The 23,540-nt window shown below is 32.4% G+C and overlaps 2 protein-coding genes across 3 annotated transcripts; one reads left to right on the plus strand and one right to left on the minus strand.

Moving 5' to 3' along the window:
- The first annotated feature begins 10,995 nt into the window (after positions 1-10,995).
- LOC131623510 (phosphatidylinositol/phosphatidylcholine transfer protein SFH8-like) lies at positions 10,996-16,424 on the plus strand. The gene is made up of 14 exons (XM_058894520.1): positions 10,996-11,270; positions 11,367-11,670; positions 11,756-11,855; positions 12,178-12,444; positions 12,531-12,608; positions 12,754-12,855; positions 12,962-13,011; positions 13,192-13,291; positions 13,382-13,480; positions 13,603-13,716; positions 14,000-14,138; positions 14,881-15,260; positions 15,814-15,891; positions 15,994-16,424. The coding sequence occupies exons 1-14, from the start codon at positions 11,237-11,239 to the stop codon at positions 16,009-16,011; spliced, it is 1,863 nt and encodes a 620-aa protein (XP_058750503.1). The 5' UTR covers positions 10,996-11,236; the 3' UTR covers positions 16,012-16,424.
- Positions 16,425-18,013: 1,589 nt separating this feature from the next.
- Positions 18,014-21,814, minus strand: LOC131623511 (phosphatidylinositol/phosphatidylcholine transfer protein SFH3-like). 2 transcript variants are annotated; one of them, XM_058894521.1, is made up of 15 exons: positions 21,670-21,814; positions 21,187-21,359; positions 20,835-21,081; positions 20,633-20,732; positions 20,267-20,533; positions 20,083-20,160; positions 19,843-19,944; positions 19,703-19,752; positions 19,513-19,612; positions 19,327-19,422; positions 19,172-19,240; positions 18,979-19,090; positions 18,499-18,866; positions 18,345-18,413; positions 18,014-18,247 (listed from the first exon to the last, which is right to left on the minus strand). In XM_058894521.1, exons 2-15 carry the CDS (start codon positions 21,233-21,235, stop codon positions 18,236-18,238), a joined length of 1,719 nt encoding a protein of 572 aa, XP_058750504.1. In that variant the 5' UTR covers positions 21,236-21,359; positions 21,670-21,814; the 3' UTR covers positions 18,014-18,235. The 2 variants fall into 2 exon arrangements, with proteins under 2 accessions (XP_058750504.1, XP_058750505.1); XM_058894522.1 differs by lacking the exon at positions 21,670-21,814 and adding an exon at positions 21,507-21,633.
- Between the last annotated feature and the right edge of the window lie 1,726 nt (positions 21,815-23,540).

Genomic DNA, 23,540 nt, shown 5'->3' on the forward strand with positions numbered 1-23,540 from the left:
TTTAAATTTTTCTTTTTTCTCATTGGTTGTTCCTAACACTCATGATTTATGTTCGTATTCATGCAAGTTTTTCTCTTACTTAAAACATCTCATTTCAACAACTCCTGCTCTTTTTTTAACTAAAAAATTATCACTAAAATGTAAATATTAAAATACAATTAATTATTTTATTTAAAATAAATTGAATAATTAAATATAACCTAAACACTTACTATTACTTACTAAAGCACAGTCATTTTTATATAATTATCACACTAAAGAAAATATGAACATGAGAAAATTAGTCACTATAATAATACATTGGGGTAATTATTTATAAAATAAAAAATTAAAATATAACATTTTAGAATCACTTAGAATATGACTATGCGCATTATTATTATCAATCAAATATAAACAAAAAATATCAAAATAATGACTAACACAATTACATATAAAAATTTAGGGTTAAATACGTTTATTGTCCCTATAAATAATCTTAAAGGCGATTTTAGTCCATAAAAATATTTTTTATAAAGAATAGTTCTCTTAAAGTTTTTTCGTCCACAATTTTAGTCTCTTTGGTCTAATACAAGCTGACGTGGCACGCCACGACATTAAAGTCAATATTTTTCTTGATTACAAAAATGCAGTAGATTGCAGGGGTTAAAAACCTCCCTAAATATAGTGATTTTCTTCTTGTTTTTCCTCCTCTCCTTCACCATGTTGTGAATTCACATGAAGAAAAAAACTCTCTATAAGACTCAAACGCGTATGAAAATTTCCAATATCTATCTTAACACTGACAATACCTTAAATTTCCTAAAGCATCTATATTGCATATTTGTTTAAGAGAAAATTTGCAAAAATATTTTTTGGGTTGTTGAAACTGACACTACTTGTTGTATTATAGGTTGGATAAATAGAACGAAGAGTTGGAGTGCACCATTTAGATGATAGTCAGCATGCTAAAAAAAAAGCTCGCAAATTGTTCGAAGAAATGCCTGAACCAACAACAACTTATTATAATGCTATGGTTTCTTGGTTTCTACTTACATTCACACAGGGGCGGTTCCAAGGCCCAGCGAGTCCGGGCACATGCCCGGGCTCAACCCCTATTTTTTTTGTACTCCCCCAACAATATAGCTGATTTTTAGACAAAACCAGGGGCAAAATTAGTAAAAATAGGGTGTGAAAATTAAAACAGATGAATAATCAGTGACATAAAGTGATTTTAATGTCACCAAAGCTTATGTGAACAATGTGTTATTGTATTTCCTTTGTGGTTGTAGTGACTCCTTGCACACTTTGTCAAATTTTTCTTTAATAGAAGTTTCAAAAGCTTTGTAGGAAGTATGAAAAACAACTCCAACATCTCTAGTGCCTGATTATTTCCTTGAGCAAACTCCAAATCACCACCACTTTTAGCTCCTTGATTTATATAAGTGCAAGTTGCATTAATAATGTTGTCCTTTTTATGATGAATGCTTTAATTGAAAAATTCATCATAAGATAAAGGAGCAGTGACATACAACATGGAATGGAGTTGTATAATTTACCTTCACAAATGCCATCAGCTATGCGGCCAATGGAGTTGTATAAATCTCATCTCATTACAGACTGATGCATCTAAATGAAATCCTATTATATTTTTCTATTTATGATTAGATGTCATTAGATGCATCTTGTCATATAAATTACTAACATAGCATTGTCATTCTAACAGCCTTGCTTCTATATCCATCCGTTATTAGGTATTATTCCTTTTTCCATGTGTTATGTTTTGATTTTTTATATGTTGTTTGACTCTGCTTTTCCTTTCTCTTTTATGATGAACAGAACAATTGAAATTGCAATTTCTTTATGAAATTAAGATGTGGTGTTTTGAATGTTATCTAGGATTTGGAAGCAAATTTTGATATCATAAATAGAATATAGGTGTTGATTCACTCTCTTTTCAACTAATTTCTTATATGAATAAAATCAGTCTTGTTGATTTGGTTGTTGTTGAAAAGATAAATACTATAGTAGCAGGAAGAGAAATGATAAATTGACACTATTTTTGACACTAACACCGTATAATTATACTTACGATGCTTACATGCTATTATTTAATTATTTATCTTGTCTTGATTTCTGTGTAAAAAAAATTTGTTTTTGTTAATATTTATGGTGTATGTTACGGTGTGAAGAAATAGAGTGTAAGCATAGCATAGCTCTAGTTGGAATTATGGTTAGTTGTAGTAGTTGAAATCATAGTCACATAATCCATAATTCGCTTCGGTACGTGGTACGAATTCGGATACGCGATTCGCAACTCAAAGAATTAGGTACGCGAGGGGAATATAGAGTCGGTATGCTATTTGAATTCGCGGAACATTTAAATAGAATAATCGGTACGCTATGAATAAAAAATTAATTTAATTAGAATAAGTTCTCAATTTATTTAATTAAAAAAATCAATTCCTAATTTATTTAATTATAAAATAATTATTATGTAGTAAAATATGGTTAAAGAATAGGAAATGTGGCTAACAGAAAATACATATTCAGACAGTATCATACATGTAAGTCCCACATCGCGGTGCTTTGTTTAGTTTCAAAATCTAAGTCATCTATAAAAACACTTGCAGTTTTGTGTTCAATAGAACTTGCATGGTAATGAATTAGAAGGGCTCTCCATTCCAATACAGCTTACAGAAAAGCTTTGAGTTGGTGGAGTCTTACATTTATCACTTAAATTTTTTCTGGTACGTCTATGTGAATTTTAACGTACTAATTCGTAAAAGTACCGTGAACCGGTACTCATGAACCAATTCACGGTTCTTCGTATATACCAACGAATTATGTGACTATAGTTGAAATTATATCAGACTACCATTCCTCATATGATAACATTTTGCCATTGCTTATTGTTATAGGAGGAGCCTGTAGAATATTTCAGACACAATATATGGTACCCTATGTATGCTCCACTTGTTCATGAAATATATAATATATGGTAAGGTACAACTTAAGGCCTGGTGCAATCCACATTTCAAAATTCTGCAACCAAGCTTTTTCTATATGGTTTCTAATATAATGTTCTTTAATTCATAACTAGAAAAGTTGAGTGTTGACAAGAACTTAGCAAAAAGGGAAGCTATGAGATATTTCTATCAAGTAATGCACAACTCACGATGGCACTACATTCCATGTGGCGACATTCTTCTCTGGAATTTCAGCAAACAACTTCTAAGCATTTTCATGGTTGCTCGTTTCAACATGTTATTTGCACAAATTCTTTATTTTTTGTAACTTTCAATTCATCAACACATCATTTGCAGGAATGTCGTTGTAGTTTATTTGGTGAGTCCAGCAGTGAGACCAACATAGCCAAGAGGTTTTGATGAATGAGAAAAACACTTCACCATATTCAAAGGAATTTAGGGAGGTTTGAAATTCCGGTATGATGTTGATCTTAAGTGATGTGGTGTAACATGGGGCGTGGACGAAAAACTTTAGGGTTGTCATTCTTTGAAGGAAATTTTTAAAGGGACTAAAACCAAATTTTGGATTATTTATAGGGACTACATACATATTCAACCCTAAAATTTAACTAAAATGATATTTAATGGATTGTAAGATGAATATACATTCATAGATAGTTGGGAAAATTAGAGTGTTATAGATTGTACGCTTAGCGTAGTGTCTGAGTGAACAGAGTATAGTAAAATTATAAGAGTAAATTATAAGTTACAAAGAAAAATCACAAGGCTTAAATATCTTGAGTGGGATTGATTAAAAAGTATTTATAATTAATTGGAAAAGTTTTAACTCTGTCTAATTGATTAAGGGCTTGGCCTTAATGATTAGAACTAGGAAGATGACTTCCTAATCGATTAGAAACACTTCTAATAAATTAAAACATATAGTCATTGGGGGATTCCTATTTTTGGATCAGGGTAGCCGCCTTTTGGAGTGCCATAATCGATTATTAGATCAAATAACCAAGAGTTAAATATGTTTTTGGTCCCTATAAATATTTCAATTTTATTTTGTCTCTATTAAAAAAATGACATATTTTAGTCCCTATTAAAATTTTATGCATGCAGTTTTAGTCCCTGCTATTTTTTAAAATTTTGATAACTGTTTAATTACCCTTAAAATTTTAAATGTTTAAATATTTTTTTGCATACATGTTTAGAATATTATAAAATATTTCCTTATCAAATTATAGAATTTTTTATAATGAGAAGAATTAAATATAAATTTTTAAAATTTTAAAAGATAATGATAAAAGTAATGCAAATCTCGACTTATAAATCAAAATTTGACTTCTTTTATTTAGGAACTTTTTATAACGTTCTAAACATGTTTGTAAAATGATCATTCAAAAATGCACATCGGTTTAAGAGTAGGGACTAAAACTACATGCATAATAATTTTACGGAGACCAAAATGTGTCATTTTCTTAATAGGGACTAAAAATGAATTTTGAGATATTTATAGGGACTGAAAACATACTTAACCAAATATTCAATCATATCATTTAATTTGGCCCATGGATCATTTACTTTTTTACCAAATTTTTTCTTATATAAATGAGGTTTCTCATCATTCCAAAATAAACCAAATTGTTTACTTTTACTATCCTATTCTTATTCTCTCTCTCTCTCTCTCTCTCTCTCTCTCTCTCTCTCTCTCTCTCTCTCTCTCTCTCTCTCTCTTATTTTCTTTCACTAAAAGTTTCCTTTGTGCATTGGGATTGAAAATACTCGTGAGGAAGCATTTGTATTATTGTTGTGCTTAGTTGTTCTTCAAGAGTACGATTATCTTGAATATTTTCATGTTTGGTTCTAGAGATAAACCTGAAAAATCTCTATTTGGTTATTGAGGTTAGCTTGTTAAAACTGTTGTTTGGTTTTTGAGATCAACTAGTTAAAATATCGCTCTTGGTTCATGGGCTTAGCTCCTGTTTGGTTTGAGGTATCAACTTGTGTAAAATCTCTTAATTGATTGTAAGAAGGTTCTTGGATATAACCTATCAAAAGCTCAAAGATATTATTTTAGTGGAAATCTCAAGAAGAAATTCTTAGAGAGATGAGTGGGGCATAAGATCATACGAACCTCTATAAATCCTGGTGCATTCTCTCTAATGTAACACCTCGTACATACACGTCTAGAATAATATGTAGTGATGCCAAAAATAGTAAAAGAAACATGCATAAGCGGAAAATGACAAGAATTAAAATCATACACAAATTAACTCTTCAAATAAAATATATACAATTAGCTTGTCTATAACAATACACGGCAGAAAGATAAGATCTAATGAGGTCATCCTGTCATCTGCTCATCCACAATCTTCAATGCAAACCATCTATCAATTTTTCTAGGTTCACTCGTGAGTTTCCCTATCTTATAGGTTCACTTGATGAAATTGGATGAATACCATATGTTAATGTGTGAAAAGATGGTGTTTTAGACTTAAAATCATAGCCTGATATGAGTGAAAACGAGTGGAAAACGGACTGGTGTGAAATTGCATATTTTTGGAGAAATACTGGTGTTTTGCGTATGGAATTGTTGATACGCGTATGGGATGAGGCCATACGCGTATGGGCGTGTTGATACTCGTATGGAAATTCTCAGTGGAAAATTAGTTCGTTGATACGTGTATGGGATGACTGAAATGCATATGACTTTGGGTGATACGCGTATGGGAGGTGCCATACTCGTATGGCTTCTGTGTGTAAAAATTTTGTTTTGTGATTTTCTTCGAAAGTTCAATGATGCGTAACTTTTGATCCGTAACTCCGTTTTTAGTGTCGTTTCGAGTATGATGAACCTTATGAGATAACCTATGAGTTTAAATGATAAAATTAGGTGTAGCTTTCAATTAATTTTGAATTATGAATTTATTGCTTGATGAATGATGTATTGTACATATATATGATGAGATATGACAATACATGCTATGTTTTAAACATGATTTGTATGATGATTTGTTTGATTGTATAATGGAGCTCATGAGATATTTCATGTGATGATAAGAGTATGATGTGAATACTTTGTTCGTTTGATGGGTGATATATTGTTGACATATATGATGAGATGTGACAATATAAGATGTGTTTGAAAACATGATTATGTGATGATTGTTGAGAATTATATAATGATGATTGACTTGTTTTGGAAGATGTGAATACCTGTATATTCTTACTTTGATGATGATGATTAGTGTAATACATGTATGTTCTGTAATGATGGTGATGATGATTTGAATTATATTGGATGATGTTAATGTATATATAAACATGCTTTAATAATGATGATGATGATGATGATGATGAAATGAGTATAGGATGATGTTACTCATAGAATGATGATGATGATGAAAGTATGTTGTATATATGTTTGCATGCATTCATAACCATTTGAGGAGGGCTGAATCCTAATGATGAGAGGATTCAGTGAAGGGCAAGATTCCCACTGTGTGGAATTTGTGCTGGCAGGGCCATATCTGGATGATGTTAGATCGGTCGGTGGGTTATTCCCATTGATGATGTTTGGTACCACATGCATAGAGTCAGTTGCATTCATATGCATGAATTTGATAACATGACTGAATGTACTTCATTGTTATGATTGGTGATGTGTGTTTTGTGTGATGATGGATTATCTGAATATAGATGGATTGGGTGGATAATATAACTATTGATGTGTTGTTATTTATAATGCAATAATATTTGTTAATTGCGAATGAGACTCACCCTTACACTATATTTTTCAGATTGAGGATAGCGGCTTCGACTCGGTGAGGATTAGCTCATGAGTCAATGTGTCAGTTAGCATCGGGTGTCATGCTCTGATAGATGTAACACTGGGGAACGTTGTTTTTAAGTTTATGACAATAACTCTATTTTGTTTAAATTATTTTGAGGATTATAGCATTGATGGTGCGATGCTAGTTTGATGATTAATTCCGCTGTGTAAGCATGAGATATTTGTGTATGATTTATGTTAAGATGTTTCTTCAGTGAATGCATGACATATGACTGATGATGTTTATTTTATTATGAACTGTGACGCCCTTGTGCATGTTACTCTGATTTATTTAATTAAATTGCCGCGGGGTTTAGAAGGGTGTTACAAGTGGTGTGTCTCCCACAAAGATGTGTTGCTCCAACGGAAAATCCCAAAAATAAGAATGCTCCTCGCTCGACCCTCCCTCGATTGTTTTGCTAACAAATCTCCTCGAGCCACTTTGTCTAACTTCTTTGTAGGGCACCTATTCAACAAATAGGTGGTTATAGAGACGACTTCACCCCACGATTCCTTCGGCAAGCATTTACCCTTCAACATGCTACGGACCATATTCATTATCGAACGATTTTACCTCTCAGCAACACTATTTTGCTGAGGCGTATAAGGTGGCACATTCTCACGCACTATACCCTCCTCATCACAATAGTTCCCAAACTCATTTGAGGTATATTCACCTCCACCATCCGTTTTGAGAATTTTGATTTTGTGACCACTTTGCCACTCAACCATATAGACTTGAACTTCTTGAACACATCAAATACCTCATCCTTCTTCTTGATTAGGTATGTCCATATCTTCCTACTAAAATCATCGATAAATATGACAAAATATCTATTGTCACCATACGAGTCGACTTGCATCGGACCACAGACGTCGGAATACACCACCTCAAGGTGACATTTGGTCCTATGACCCTCATCTTTGTTGAAGCTACCCTTGTGTTGCTTCCCTTGCACACACTCTTCACACGTATCAGTTGGAACATTGATTCTTGGTAACCCGATTAACATACTGTTCCTATGTAACACGTCAAGGTCTAAAAAATTGAGATGTCCAAAATGGTAATGCCACAACCACTCTTCTCGAATTGCTGTTATAGCAAGACACCTATGCTTCATCAATTTCAACTCTATCTTGAAAGTCCTATTGGAAACCATAGGAGCTTTAAGGACTAAAATCTCGTTTCGGTCAAAAACGTGCAAAATCTTGTTTTCCATGCGAATCCTGTAATCCTTCTCAAGCAATTGACCAATACTCAAGAGATTACATTTAATTCTAGGAATGTGTAGCACATATTTGATCAAGGAATGACCATCATCCACAAATTTTATTTTATTCTTTGTGGCTTGACTCATTTTGACAAACTAATTCTTTCTACATATCATGTGTATTGAATAACTAGAATCCAAGTACCACTCATCACTGCCTTGGACTCCATCTCGAACCGTTACCATAATATTTTGCTCTGGACACGTTTCTGCAAGCACGGTTCAATGAGAAGAATATGAGGTATCTCATTAAAATGTGTTAACGGCGATACAAATGTATGTGGAAGAGACATCTTCCACTTGAAGGGGGGAATTGTGGATTCACATTTGAGGGAGAGTTTCCACAATATTAACCATACACCGTCCAACACTTATTTATTTAATTAAACACATAATAACTAAATAAAATGTGCATAATACAAATAAATCACTTTAGAGAAATTAATCGAAAACAGGGGTGTTACAAAGACACATATATGTTACTTACGTATCTTATGAAAATTTAAAAAATAACCCTTAATTTCGTATTTTCAAATCTAGACGCATTTAAAACAGAAATAAATTTTAGAGATTTTAAATAACCTTCAAAATACACTGTTAAAAAATGTCAGAGATTTGAATTCAGTTACGCTTAAAAGATAGCATTCAAGATGGAATCAGAACCACATATATTGGGAAGATCCCAAATACTACATTGATGGGAGATAGAGCCTCAAAAGAGTTTATACAGAGTGACACCCTCACCTTACAAGCCGGTTTTGTAAGGATAAGTTAGGCAAACTCTAATTTAATTTTGTAAGGATAAGTCACACACACACACTATATATATATATATATATATATATATATATATATATATATATATATATATATATATATATATATATATGGAATGTATCAAGTAGGAGGAATTTTTAAATAAGAGATAAGAGGATTTAATGCTAATCATTGGATTAATCAAGAGAGAGAATTAAATTATTTATTAAAATATTATTATAATTATTATTTCTCTCTCTTGATTAATCTAAAGGTTAGCATTGAATCCTCTTATCTCTTATTTAAAAACCCTCCTACTTGATACATTCCCTATATATATATATATATATATATATATATATATATATATATATATATATATATATATATATATATATATATATATATATCCTATCAATATTTTAAAAATCAGATCGATCATTAAATAAATGAGGGTGGGTAACTGATTTATTGGTTGAATTATTGGGTCACAGGTAAAATCAAATGACTAAATCAGATTAAATTGAATAACTTAGTTGAATAAATCGATTTCTATAATAAAACTATATAGTTATTAAACGAGTCGAACCGAATGACTAAATCAGATTAAATCGGATAACTCAGTTAAATAAACTGATTTATATAATAAAACTATATAGTTATTAAATCGATCGAACTGAATAACTCGATCTTTAAAAAAATTACTAAACCTACCAAATTTCAAAATATCATGATTTTACAAGTTCATTCTTTAAATTCAAATTTTAAATATAATATTATACAACAAAATAATACAAAATACAAATTCAAATAATTTTTGAACTAAGTCTAATTGTAGCATAAATTGAACGACAAAATATGTGTAGTGTCTAATAAATTTAAAGTTAAAATGGAAAAGTTGTTTCAAATAAGTTTTGAATACAATCTATTTATATTTATATTTCACTTATTTTTTTAAATTATCATAACAGCGTCATTTTGTATGAGGAAAATAAAAAGCATTTAACCCTTTAGTTTTTTTTTTAAAAATTGCCGATTCATTGATTTTTATCGATTTTGGTCGGCTCTCAGTAGTTTAGTAACATACCCATTTAGTAATCAAATAATAATGATGACACCTCTAGTTTCCGATTTAAATGTCTGGTTCAATTCTGTTTTTAAAACACTGTCACCATCTCTCAAGTTTCTCTCTCCCTTTCATATTTGCTAATTTCTCATATTTAATAGATGGTTTTCATTATAAATATATTGTTTTAAGTAATATTATTTCTTATTTTTAATATAATTTAATTCATAATTTCTCTTATATTTAACACGATATGTAATGTCTTGATTATAATTTTAATAATTAAGTTAAACGAGTATAAAATACTTTATAAGACCCGATCCATAGTTGCGAGATCATTTATTTACATATTTTAATACTACTTCCGTTTTTCATTATAATTCCGTTTTTCATTATAAGTTATTTTGTATTTTTTGCATATATTAAAAAAATAATAATTGTTGTATGAAAATGAGAAATTATGAAGATTTTTTTAAAATTGTCATTCATTAATAACATATAAAAAATAAATTTATATAACTGAGAGAGAATAATAAATATTAAAGAATATAATAAAAATGTCATTAATTATGATAAAGCCGCTTATATTTATACTAAAGTACAATTTTTTTCTAAAATAATTTATAATAAAAAATTGCATAATCATCTTTTATCAATATTGTATAGACATCTTTCAAGACATTAATAATATTATTAATTTAATAAAAATCAAGTGTTTCCACAACTTTATTATCATTGTTAATATGTGTGTTAAAATTTTAAAGAACATTTATTTTAAAACTAAAATAATTGAAGGAAGGAATATCTTATTTAATGTAGTCAAAAGGAGTAAGATTAGCGATCACATTCACAAGGCAGTACGAGTAGACCATAGAAGACCTGACCAAATAGTTAACCCGTTCCCTATTGGCTGCTTCCTTTTCCTTTTTCCAAGAAATAAAAAAAAAATAATAAAGATAAAGTTAAAAAGAAGCAACCGCCGCCACGTGTCGGTCAACGACTAGTAGCTTTCCCGTTTTTAACCGGCAATTATATTTATTTATATTAAAATTAAAATTAAAATTAAAATATAAAATAAACATTTAAAATTGTAACGAATGAGGCGTGCTATGAAAAGTGAAGAGTAGTAACAGGTGATATCAGAGCTCAACAGAGTGCAGTGTCGGAATAAAACCATCCATCATTTTCTCGTGATTCACCAACTCAACATTCTCTTCTTTTTATTCACTCACCTTCTAGACCACTCTTCCCTCACGCGCCATTCTCGTTTCACTTTCTACGCGCCATTCATTCCTCTCTTCTTCTTAGGGTTTTTACCTTTCCTCTCACATTCATCATCCTTGCATGCTACACTACAATGTCCACCTCCGTCGATCGTTTCGCTCTTCCATGTCAGTTTTTCTCTCTCTCTTCTCTATCTTTCTATCGTTTCATTCTTGATATTTGCTTTGCGGTTTGATTTATATATTGTTTTGGTTTTGGTTTAGGTTTTGAGGGTTTTTCTGGTAGTGATGAGAAGAGAGAAAGGAGATCTGATTTTGAGAACTCTGAGGATGAGAGAAGGACTAGAATTGGATCTCTTAAGAAGAAAGCTCTCAATGCTTCGTCTAAGATTAAACATTCTCTTAAGAAGAAAGGTGGCAGGACGAAGAGTGATGGCAGAGTTAGTTCTGTTTCCATTGAGGATATTCGTGACGTCGAGGAGCTTCAGGCTGTTGATGCGTTTCGACAATCGTTGATCCTCGATGAATTGCTTCCTCAAAAGCATGATGATTATCATATGATGTTAAGGTAGCCTGGCTTGATTAGTGTTGTTTACTTTGATGAAGTTTTAATAGATGTGCTCTTTTGGTTGATTTATATCTATCTTTTGCAGATTTCTTAAAGCGAGGAAGTTTGATATTGAAAAGGCGAAGCATATGTGGGCTGATATGCTACAATGGAGGAAGGATTTTGGTGCTGATACAATCATGGAGGTAAATTATGTAACACAAGATTGACCGACCTCTCAGATGATCCATTGATCGACTTATTTGGGTGATTTTATCAAATCAGTTTATGACATTTTTCATATAAGTTCTCCAAAATAACTTATAAAACAACTTAGAATATATATAAAAGCAATTTAAATTTATTTTATCTTTTGTTATAAAAATAGCTTATTCATAAGCACCTTATTTTGATAAGCACTTGTGCTATAAGTTTCAAGTAAGCTGTTGTTTATCCAAACAGGTCCTAATTGATGTTCTTATTCTTACTATTGCTTCATGTATGTTTGAAATGTCTTGTTTTCATTAGGAATTTGAGTTCAAAGAAATAAATGAGGTGGTTAAGTATTATCCCCATGGTCACCATGGTGTTGATAAGGAGGGAAGGCCTGTTTACATTGAAAGACTTGGAAAAGTGGATCCAAACAAACTTATGCAAGTTACAACAATGGATAGATATGTCAAGTACCATGTAAGAGAGTTTGAGAAATCGTTTGCAATAAAGTTTCCTGCTTGCTCTATTGCTTCTAAGAGGCACATAGATTCAAGTACTACAATCTTAGATGTTCAAGGCGTGGTATGTTGCTATTAATTGTTCCACATTGCATTGCTTGTGAGTTAATGTAACGTGCAAAAATATTTATGTTATACTGGTGTGTTTAGGGCCTTAAGAACTTTTCAAAAGCTGCCCGCGATCTCATTATGCGATTACAAAAGATTGATGGTGACAATTACCCGGAGGTTAGCAATCTCAGTTCCACTGATTTTCTTACGTTCATTGTTCTGATTTTATTGGTCTAGTTGTAGGAAATTTTTAAGATAAACTTATAATAAGGTCTCAATCTCAATGATTAATGACTTTTGTTCTCTTTTATGAATGATACAGACTCTATGCCAAATGTTTATCATTAATGCTGGCCCTGGGTTTAGGATGCTGTGGAGCAGTGTCAAATCTTTTCTTGATCCCAAAACAACTTCAAAGATTCATGTATGTAAAATTGCTATATTTTAGCCGTCTAGACCTCGTATTTGCGATTTTTTGATGGATTAAGGCTGGTGATTAGGCTTGATGTCTCTTTGGAATCATTATTTAGGTTCTTGGAAACAAGTACCAAAGCAAATTGCTTGAAGTAATCAACGCCAGGTACATCATGTGTGTCTTACACATTTCTATTTCTCTGCATGTTTTAGACTTGTTGTCCTTTTTATTCTATTGACCTTTTTATATCAATGTGGTGTATTATAGTTTTCACTCATTCATCACTATCAAAAACCAATTCACATTATCCTTTAAATAGCCTAATTTTTTGTGAACTTAATAAAGCGAGTTGCCAGAATTCTTGGGAGGTAGCTGCACATGTTTAGATCAGGGAGGTTGCCTCAGATCCGATAAAGGGCCTTGGAATAACCCTGAAATTATGAAGGTTAGGCTATATGCTGTAGTACTTATTTGCCTTATGATTGTTCATCTGGTGATATACTAATTCAAATAATTGTATGTGGACATTTTGCAGATGATTCTCAGTGGTGAAGCAAAGCGGCCAAGGCAAGTGGTAAAAGTTTTAAACAGTGAGGGGAAGGTTATTGCATATGCTAAGCCGCGAAGCCCAATGGTAATTTGTTGTCTGATTTTCATTATTTGCTTGAACTGAGTGAAGCCTTTTTTGATTCATTTGCCTCTTCAGTGTCCTTTTCTTCTTATGACTTGATAGATCATGCCACTTCTTTCTTGCAGGTAAAAGGCAGTGATACATCCACAGCGGAATCGGGGTCTGAAGCTGAAGACATAGCTACTCCAAAAGCAATTAAGAGTTACTCAAACCTAAGGTTGACTCCTGTTCGTGAGGAAGTAAGTGTTGACCTTGTCTTTTGATAACTCATTGTTTTATTAATTGGGACAATTTTAATTGATTGTAACTTTTTTCGGACATTCCTCCAGTTCATTAGTTTGAATGGCACAATTTTATCAAATCATTTTGCACCTATTATTTTGTGTGTTTAATGTCTATTCAATGTAATGGCACAATGTTTAAAGGTTTCACAAGGATGATCAAATTTTAATGTAATGCTTGACTAGTAGCCGGAATCTATCCCAAAACACTAAGTTATTTACATTTTGTGTTGTCTTTCAGTCAAAGGTAGTTGGAAAGTCAAGCTATGCTGTTAGTGGTAACTTAGCTGGGTATGATGAATACATTCCAATGGTAGACAAACCTGTTGATGCTGTCTGGAAGAAACAAGCATCACTCCAAACGTCACCTAGTAGCAAAGGTTAACAGCTTTAACTTATTATTCATGTTATATACTTTTTTCTAGCGCTTATTCACCAAAAGTATCAAAATTGTGAGTGCTGTATGTCGGGTTGTCATAAAGCTCTATAGAAATTTATTATTCCCATAGTCTTTGGAGGACATTTGATGTAAATTCATGAATGCCACTACCAAGAGATGTCAAGTCGTAATAAAAGAATCTGTTCAATTAAATAATGAATTTGTGAGTCGTGACTAATCAATGTTAGATCAAAATTAACAAATATTTTGATAGGTTTTATCGAAGACATAAACATGGTTTTCTTTATTGCTCATTCTATTGTCAAAAGACTGTGCAGCATACACTATTGCCACAAATAGGAATCCACTGCCTTGTCTAATAGACTAACACTATATATTTTTTGTTTTTAAAATTTGAGTTTTATTTTCAACAATTTTAAAAACATGATAAGGTAACTGATGAAAATGGTTTATTATATACCTGCTGTACTGAGCTTCTTGACTTTAAAAACAAACCTACCCAGGGCATGCAATTGAAAGTTTAACTTCTTGGAGCAGTTGATCCTTGACATGACTTTTGTGCTTTAAGCACAAAAGGCTACTATTTGAGCTCAGGGCTGATTTTAAATATAAACAAGTCCACCTGCTCCTAAAAACTTAAGCTTTTGGCATAATTTTGGCGCCTTGCTTGGTATCTTGATTTTAATTATTAATTTTGCTCTGGAAATATGTTTCCATTACAGGAACACCTCCCCTTCCTGACACTTCAAAGCCACCAGAAAATATTCAAGCTCGGATTTGGATAGCTCTGTCATTTTTCTTTTTGACTATGTTTACTTTCTTCCATTCACTTGCATGTCGTGTCACAAAGAAACTTCCATCAGTATCATTCAATAAGAGTACTTCAGAGCTAACTCTTGATACAACAAACAAGTCCCCAACTCCCGAACATACAAAGACGAGTGTCTTATCCTCCATGATGAAAAGGTTAACTGAGCTCGAAGAGAAGGTTGACATGCTAAAGTCTAAGCCATCTGAGATGCCTTGGCAGAAAGCAGAATTACTAAATGCTGCTGTCTGCCGGGTGGATGGTTTGGAAGCAGAGCTAATTGCAACTAAAAAGGTAGGATGCTTTAATTTTGTTCTACATTATATTTATAAGAAACTGCAGTCATGGTGAATCACTTTAGAGCAATTTTCATTTTTTATTGTTCAATTTCAATATGTGGTGAGTGGTTTGGATAGTATGGCAGAAGGTCGTAGTAGCCAACTGCTCTATGAATATAATAAGCTCATATATTGAAAAGCAACCAATGTTCTATTCTTTTTACTGTCTGGTTTAAGTTACCATTAATATGAAGAAAATATTTCACAAAGCATGGAAGATATTTGATAAAAGTTAAAAGACCAAATAAATGAAGAGAAAAATAAATGTTATGTTTGCTTGTTAATTATTTTCAGCCACCAAAGCTGGTTTATCTGACATGTTGGTTAATAGATGAATGTATTTATTTGTGATCAAGCTGATCTTCAACTAATACTTAATATGTGTAAGAAGTTTTAAGTTGTTTTAGATTTGTATTTCTGATCAGCCATTCGCTTCATGTTGAATTGTTTTCATTTGTTCCATACATGAATGATTCTCTTACATTTAAACTTTCTGGATTGTGCAATAGGCTCTCTACGAAGCGTTAATGAGGCAAGAAGAGTTGCTTGCTTACATTGATAGTCAAGAAGAGGCTAAGTTGCGGCGGGTATGACACATTTATTTCAAATACAATAAAAACCTTATGAACTTCTTTTCTTACTAAAAATTCTGATATTTCTATTCCTTTATTTTGCTTCATGTTAATCAGAAGAAGTCTTGCTGGTGACTTTTGTTGATGCTTATAGAGACTCTGGAGGGGAGGGTGGTTTTCAGTCAGTGTTTCTATGGTTGCTGACCTTGCACATGATGTAAACCCAGAAAATTGATTTTAAATTTTGAGTAAACTCTATGAAGAATCGTTTCAAACTTGTGTATAGTTAGGATGACTACTTGGTTTAAAACAAGCTTCGACTCAAAATGGTAAATTGGGGATATCAAATCTCACATCTGCAGTCCATTAGCTAGCTCGTTAGTGACCCAAATGCTTCACCTTCTTTCACTCTTAACAAAGGTGCATAAGAGTTTTAGTACAAAGTTACCATTATGATTCTTCAAACACATCAATGCCCATCTTATTGTCAGAAAACTTTGTATTCACGCTACACTTCAACACACCACAGGGCGTGAAAAGTGTGATGCAACTTCAAGATTTATCCATTGCCACTGCAATGCGATCTTATATCATTTTAGCATCCTCTTTAATATTCTCCCAAAACTTCAAGTTATGGCTCTTTCATATGCTCCACATCATCATGCACCACATAGTATGCTTTACTTGAGCATTTGTAGGACAGCAGTAAAAAGTAAATCCATTATACCATCAATAATCAAGATATATGGCTAAAAATCTAATTTGACAACTCTTGTTTTCTCTATATCTCAATAGCATTATTTAACAAACAAACTCTATATATGGAGATCGAGGGGAAGTTATTATTTAACAAACAAACTTACACAACTAATCCTAGCCAACTTCTAACAAGAAAAATAAAAACAGTTGATAGGCTGTTACTTCCAAACATGTATATTTAACATTAGGATCAAATTTTCTTAGCATCATTAAAACATTTTTTTTAAAAGGGAGAGGCTTTCAAGTTCCAAACTAAAGACAACGGCTCTCCAAGTGTAAATTAGATGCATCTATTACATTATTTACAAAAAAAATAAATTAAATTATAGGCAAACTCAATCGTAAACATATACCTTCCAATGTGACCTCCAAGTAATAGTATCTTGTTGCATTGAATCTAAAAGAGGTGTTTGTAGCATTGCTTCGGCCTGATAAAACAACGTATGTGCAAACTTGGGATCCCATTCTTTATGAATTGTTTTGTAACTTCTCATAAACCCAATGTTTCTCATTCACCAACATATTTATAGTATGTTTGGATGCACATTTGCTTGTCCGTTTTTTGCATTCCAATGCATCTTTACCGTGAAAATATAGAAGCTAACAATTGTAGAGCTGGCTAGACGAACGTTTTCACTGTGAAATGGCAAGTTTTCAAGAATATTTGGAGCACTGCTTTTTCCACTTTTAGTCGTGAACAACCACCCCTATAAAACCTTAAAATATCCTTTGTGCAGTCTGGATTTCAAAATTCGAACACATCTATTACACGTCAAATCACATCATCACCGAGTCACCCTATTTGCCAATGAGTTGGGTTTAAATGATTCCGAGGTTTAAAATTTGAACTTATTTTTATTTTTAATTTGAACTTATTTCAGTGTTCCAATGCATTTCTACCATGAAAATATAGAAGCTAAGAGAAGATAACCACCTTGGTGTGTATTTTTCACACTCTTAGGATTTACTCAACACTCTATTTTTTTCTCTCATTATCAAAAGCTTTTATTTTTCTCACTTATTACAACACATAGGCATTTTTCTCTTTCAACTTATGTTTTTCTGATGCATAGATTCATATGCCAAGGCCTCTATTTATAATGAAATAAGGCAATGTGATTCCTGAATATAGTGGAACTTTGTCAAAATTTGCTGCAACATGATATGTGAATATCTTATATTTCCACAATATCAGCACTGTAAGCTATGCCTTTGTATGTAAGCTACAACATAGCATAAATTTGATGAAAAAATGAGTCCTTGCATTAAATGTACATAAGAAATTGGCTTCAATGCAAGTTTCAATTTGCATTAATTAGAGTCGTTTGTCCTTCTGATCTCTCAAGACAGAATTTGTAAAACTAAAATAAATTGCTAGTTGTTAAAAATAATCATTGCCTAGTTTTATTAACACATATATGATATATACACAATTGTGAAGGATGATACATTGTTTATATATTATTCAGAAAATATAATTATACAAAGCAGAATGCTATAGCATCCATGGGGCTGATATGATAGAGAAACGCCACCAAATTTACAACTCTTCAACTAATGTTTAAGATTTGAGGTTAGACAGGAACACCTATCATCTTAATTACCAGTAGAACTGCAATCACAAACACAAAAACTTGTATCAGAGAAAATAGTATATAGATAACTTGCATGGCAAGTAATTCATCAGTGTCAAAGTTAAAGGGACTTACAAACTTCTTTTTCTTTATGTCAAGCTCTGATTGAAGCTCCGCTTGCTTAGCAAGCGAGTCTTCAAGTGCCTAAAGCCATAAAAAGGAGCAAGTAAAATTAGAAATATGTTTTAAAGGCAACGATGAAATTGCGAAGTATCGGGAAAAATCGTACCTTCTGGGTTGTAGCCAACTCTTCCTCGAGTGCTTCGACGCGGTTTAGAGCAGTGTTGAGCAGTTTTTCCATTTCAGGTGGCATGGAAGGCCTCGTGATGAGAGTATTCACCTCCTCTTCTAGATCGGCCATGCGCTTCATCAGAGCGATGCGGTCGTCTATGGATATGACAGGCGCTGCTTTCATCATATTGCCATCATATAATACTGAGTTACCGTAGAGTGCAATTGCAGTCATTTTCTTTGGCATGTTCCGTGTCATGCGGATTAACGTAATGAGCCCCAAAACAATGCCCATGACTCCGCCAGCAAAATGATTTGTAAATCTAGTTGAAGTCTTGAAAATGTTGCCAGCAGAACAATTTGCACCTGAATTGAAATAATCTATTTAATCGTTTCGGAAAAATGGAGTACGCGGATTATGCTTGACAAAACAATTTTGTCTGTAAGAATTATCATCAAATACTAATATAATACATGCCTTTAGAAAGCGCCTTTTGATCATTTTGTATGGCTTCATTCCAAGACATTGGTTTGTCCTTCATTGAGACCAAGGTGTCGAACTTATATACATTATTACATTGTTTTGCTACCTGCAATATAGAAATTTTGCAGTTAAATCATCATTTGTTTTACATTTCATCAAGTAACGAAACCTGTTCGATGAAACTTACTTCTGCGATAGCATGACACGCCTCCTCGAGAGCATATTCTTTTTTGAAAGAATTACATTCCTTAATATCCTAAGAAGAAGAAAGATATCAAGCTTTATAACCAAACTATGCGCTTCAAAGTTGAAATTATAAGGATGTAAAGAAGCTATAACTACCTTTTGACACAATGTTTCATCTGTGATGATTGTTTTCTCCTCCTCGATCCGGGACAAAGTATTCATTATGCAATTTGCTTCGCCATTTTGAACCATCTAATTCATCCGTACAAAAAAAACGCTTTACTATTTTCTTTTCTGATTATATAACTAATTTTTTGTTTTATCTTTCAATATTGAAATTACCTTCATGATTTCGGGATCATTCCATGGTCCCTTGTCCGAAAGCATGCAACCACCTTTGTCTGCACAAGTACATGTACCCCCCAAGAACTCGGGAAGTTCGCTGGTAAATAATAAACACAAGCAAGGTGTTAAGGTAAAATTAGAAAGAGATAAACAAAAATTCTTCAATAAGAAAGAAGAAAATACATACCTTGCATCAATGATTTCGAGCAACTTGCTTTGGTATTTGTTACCTAGTACCTGATCAACAATTCAGTAAGCTGTTCAATAATCCTACTTAACCGAGTTCAACATTATATGAAACTGTTGAGTATAATAATAGAAGCTTACATGGATTTTGGAGGTTGTTTTGGGATCAAGGAAGGACTTAACAGTGTTCCACAACATCCGAAATCCAGAACCAGCATTGATGATGAACATACGGTTCAAGGACTGTACGAAAAGAAATGTTCGATTAAGGTAATTTCAGAATTTTATTCATCAAGATTATACACAAATAGCAGACAAACAGACAACAAGCTGCAACAAGCCGTGCCGCTACCCCTTATGATCGGGTAGGTAAAACTGTACCTCGGGATAGTTATCACCATCAATCTTCTGAAGCCCCTGGAGGAGATCTCTTGCCGCTTTATTCATGCTTCTGAGACCCTGAACAACCATGATATAGTCAGCACTTATATGAAACTTCTTTACTTGCATAACAAGTTACATAATATAATAGGAAATCGGTAGAATAATTTCCAAACATGCATACCAATCCTTGAACATCCAAGATAGTTGTGCTTTGATCAATGTGTCTCTTTGCCGCAATCGAACAAGCAGGCATCTTAACATTGAGTGTCTTCTCAAACTCTCTTACATGGTACTTAAGATATCTCTCCATAGTTGTTACTTGCATCAGCTTGTTAGAATCAACCAAACCCAATCTTTCTATGTAAACAGGTCTTCCATCTTTATCGACTCCGTGTGTTCCTTGAGGATAGTATTTTAGAACTTCATCTACCTCCTTGAACTCAAAATCCTTAACAAAACCAAAAGAAAAGTCTCTTAATTATACATAACGACGCAATTACGAATAGTGTTTTTATTTATTTATTTATTCATCAAATGATATATATACCTCCATAATCGTGTCAGCGCCGAATTCCTTCCTCCATTGGAGCATATCTGCCCACATTTGCTTTGTTTTCTCAATGTCAAACTTCCTTGCTCTCAAGAATCTGAAAATTATCATATAACAAACCAATAAAACCACATTAAGAATTGAACTCGGCCATCGATATTTAAAGACCATGTTGCGATATTGGTTATCCAAAGGCTACCTTAGCATCATATGATGATGATCATGTTTTGAGGGCAACAATTCTTCTTGGATTAGTGTTTGGCGAAAAGCGTCAATTGCTTGCAACTCTTCTATGTCGAGTTCGTCCTCAGTAACAGACATAACCCTACTATTCCTTCGCCCCTTCTTCAAGGAATGTTTGAACTTAGAAGATGCACTTATTGCTACCTTCTTTAAGGATCCAAGCCTTGTCAACTTTTCATCCTCCAAATTTTCATTCTCAATACCTATTTTTTTCGCAGAAAGTAGAGCGAAATTTACACATTTCATAAACATGATCATGATCATGAAAATGGATGATGAAATTGCAATAATAACATAAACTCGCGAACCTTTAACCGGTTGTTCAAAACTAACACGTCCAGAAATAGTGTCACACATAATTATATATCAGAATCTCTTGAATTCTAACACAAATTATCACAAAATACTGTAAGGTGAAAGAGAATCAACAATTCGCGTATACGAAAAATGCCAGAAATTCAACCTTCACGTGTACCTACACCTATTATCAATCAAAAACAACACATATAATTAATTAGAATCTGAAAAACACATGATCTTGTAATGAATTATCAATAACAATCAAATCAACATTCTTCATATTCAACATGCATGAAAGAAAAAAAAAAGATTATTATAAATTATATACTTAATGAATTAGAATCAAGTGTAGGTGAATGAGGTGAAATATTGAAATCTATGGAGGTTTAAAAGGTTCATGAATCAACATTATGTAAATTAATTATTAACATAATTATGATTAAAAATGAAGAAAGATTGATAAATGAAAAAAATTATGATTAGATATTTACCTTGAGATTAAAAATGTGGGAATTAGAATTAGAAGAATATGTAACACTAATTAATTATCCTAATATATCAATAAGATTGAGGCTATGATATTAGGGCTAAAATTGGAAGACAGGTTGGTGAAACTCATATTTAGAGTTTGCCATTTTTTTTGTTTTTTTGTTTATATTTTTTCAGTTTCATTTTTGCTACTAGTTTTTTTTTCTTCTTGTTTAATGTCATGTATTTTAGGTTGTCTTTAACATGATATAGTTTATTTTGTTAAATTTTATTTATAGTGTTTTTTAATATATTTAACTAAGTTTTGGTTTAACTTATTCTAGTTAATTTATGTAAAATAAGCCTATTGAATATGATGGTTGAGTAGTTTGTTGTTATGATTAATATTCATAGGGTGACTTGTTGTATCTTAAAGTTTATCCTTAAATTTTTGGTTTATTTTTTAGTTTCAATATGGCAACTTCCATTCTCACACATCGTTTTAAAGTTTTTGTTAATTAACAGATCATCCTTGTGAGGAAGGTGGCTTGATTTTATCACAATTGACATTTGAAGAAGATAGCCAAAATATGAGTGTAAATTTAGAAGTGTTGATATTTGGTAACATCTTACAAGAGGTTAGACACTTCTAATTAACTTATTGTAGAGGACAAATATAGTATAGTGGAATGAACAACATTATATCTCAAAAACTTGAATATAATTGTGTATAAGTTTTTTTGTTATTTTTAAAAATTTAAAAGTAAGGAAGAAATACTCTATTGAATTTTCATAACATTTCTTAATACAAATATAGTATTAGCTTATTCTAAGCACTATTGAAACGTGGTTTGAGAGGAAGAATGAGATAATACATGGACTCGAGTGCGTAGTGAGGTTTATATATGTCATGTAGTTGATTTTCAAGTCCCTAGAGTAGAGAGGGGCACTGGTGTTTCGAGTACTTGAATGCACTCGAATGTCGTTGTGATCTCGGGATTTATCTTTCGCTGTTGATTTCATCTTATAAGTCTTCCTTCATTTTGGGTCGTAGATTTGTCTCTCTTGTCTTCTTATATAAGGATTTCCCCTTACTATGAACATTTTTTCCTTCTTGCTCAAATGTTTTACTTCTCGCGAGTTTCCTTCTATTCTTCCTTGGATTCAATCGATATTGTTTGATTTGTTCATTTGCCTATTCTCCCTAGATTTTGCATTCCTTCGCTATTTTTAAGCTTCTATGTGGTTTCTTAATTATTTTTTTGTTTATACATCTGCTGTTTCTCTGAGGTAGTATTACTTTCTCTCTTCATCTTATTATTGTTCTTATTCTTTCTTCAACAATGGAAAACCAAGGAAAGTCATACATGAACTTTGTCGACTCATCTTGTAGGGATGAAATAAGATATGCCTCTTCATGCATTTAAGTGATTCACCCAGAGCTATTGGACTTGTTTTTTCCAGCGATTATATCTCCCTCGTATGAAGGTTATACAAATTAGCAATAGTTCTGACTCTTGGAGTAGTTATGATGATGTGGTAATGAATATGGAAGTCCATAAGGTGATTAGGATCTGAAGGAGCTCGTCTAGCAGAATAATGGAGATAACCCATTTAGGCTTGACAGTATGGAGGTTGGTTATGGTTTCACTTTCCTTGAAGTGTTTGTTGTGAACTCGTATAGGGTTGAGGATTATCATAGTAACTTGACAGTCCATGTTTATATTAAGGCTTTTAGGACTCTGAACGGTCGGAAACTTAATGATGACAAAATAAGGAGGTATCTTGAATCTCGGGAATGCGCTAGAACTCACGGTTTTGATTTTTTATATTTATTGACAATAAGGAGGAGATGGTACGAATGGGGAAACAAAATCTCCAACTTGTGGCCAGT

The sequence above is a fragment of the Vicia villosa genome, unplaced genomic scaffold (genome assembly GCF_029867415.1).
Source record: "Vicia villosa cultivar HV-30 ecotype Madison, WI unplaced genomic scaffold, Vvil1.0 ctg.000073F_1_1, whole genome shotgun sequence".
NCBI lineage: Eukaryota > Viridiplantae > Streptophyta > Magnoliopsida > Fabales > Fabaceae > Vicia > Vicia villosa.

Coding starts and splice junctions, on each gene's coding strand:
- LOC131623510 (XM_058894520.1), top strand. CDS start 11,237: ATGTCCACCTCCGTCGATCGTTTCGCTCTTCCAT. Junction 13,292..13,381: donor ATAACCCTGAAATTATGAAG/GTTAGGCTATAT, acceptor GACATTTTGCAG/ATGATTCTCAGTGGTGAAGC. Junction 13,481..13,602: donor CTAAGCCGCGAAGCCCAATG/GTAATTTGTTGT, acceptor TCTTTCTTGCAG/GTAAAAGGCAGTGATACATC.
- LOC131623511 (XM_058894521.1), bottom strand. CDS start 21,235: ATGTGTGACACTATTTCTGGACGTGTTAGTTTTGAACAACCGGTTAAA. Junction 21,082..21,186: donor TTTTGAACAACCGGTTAAAG/GTTCGCGAGTTT, acceptor CGAAAAAAATAG/GTATTGAGAATGAAAATTTG. Junction 19,091..19,171: donor CGTGTCATGCTATCGCAGAA/GTAAGTTTCATC, acceptor TCTATATTGCAG/GTAGCAAAACAATGTAATAA.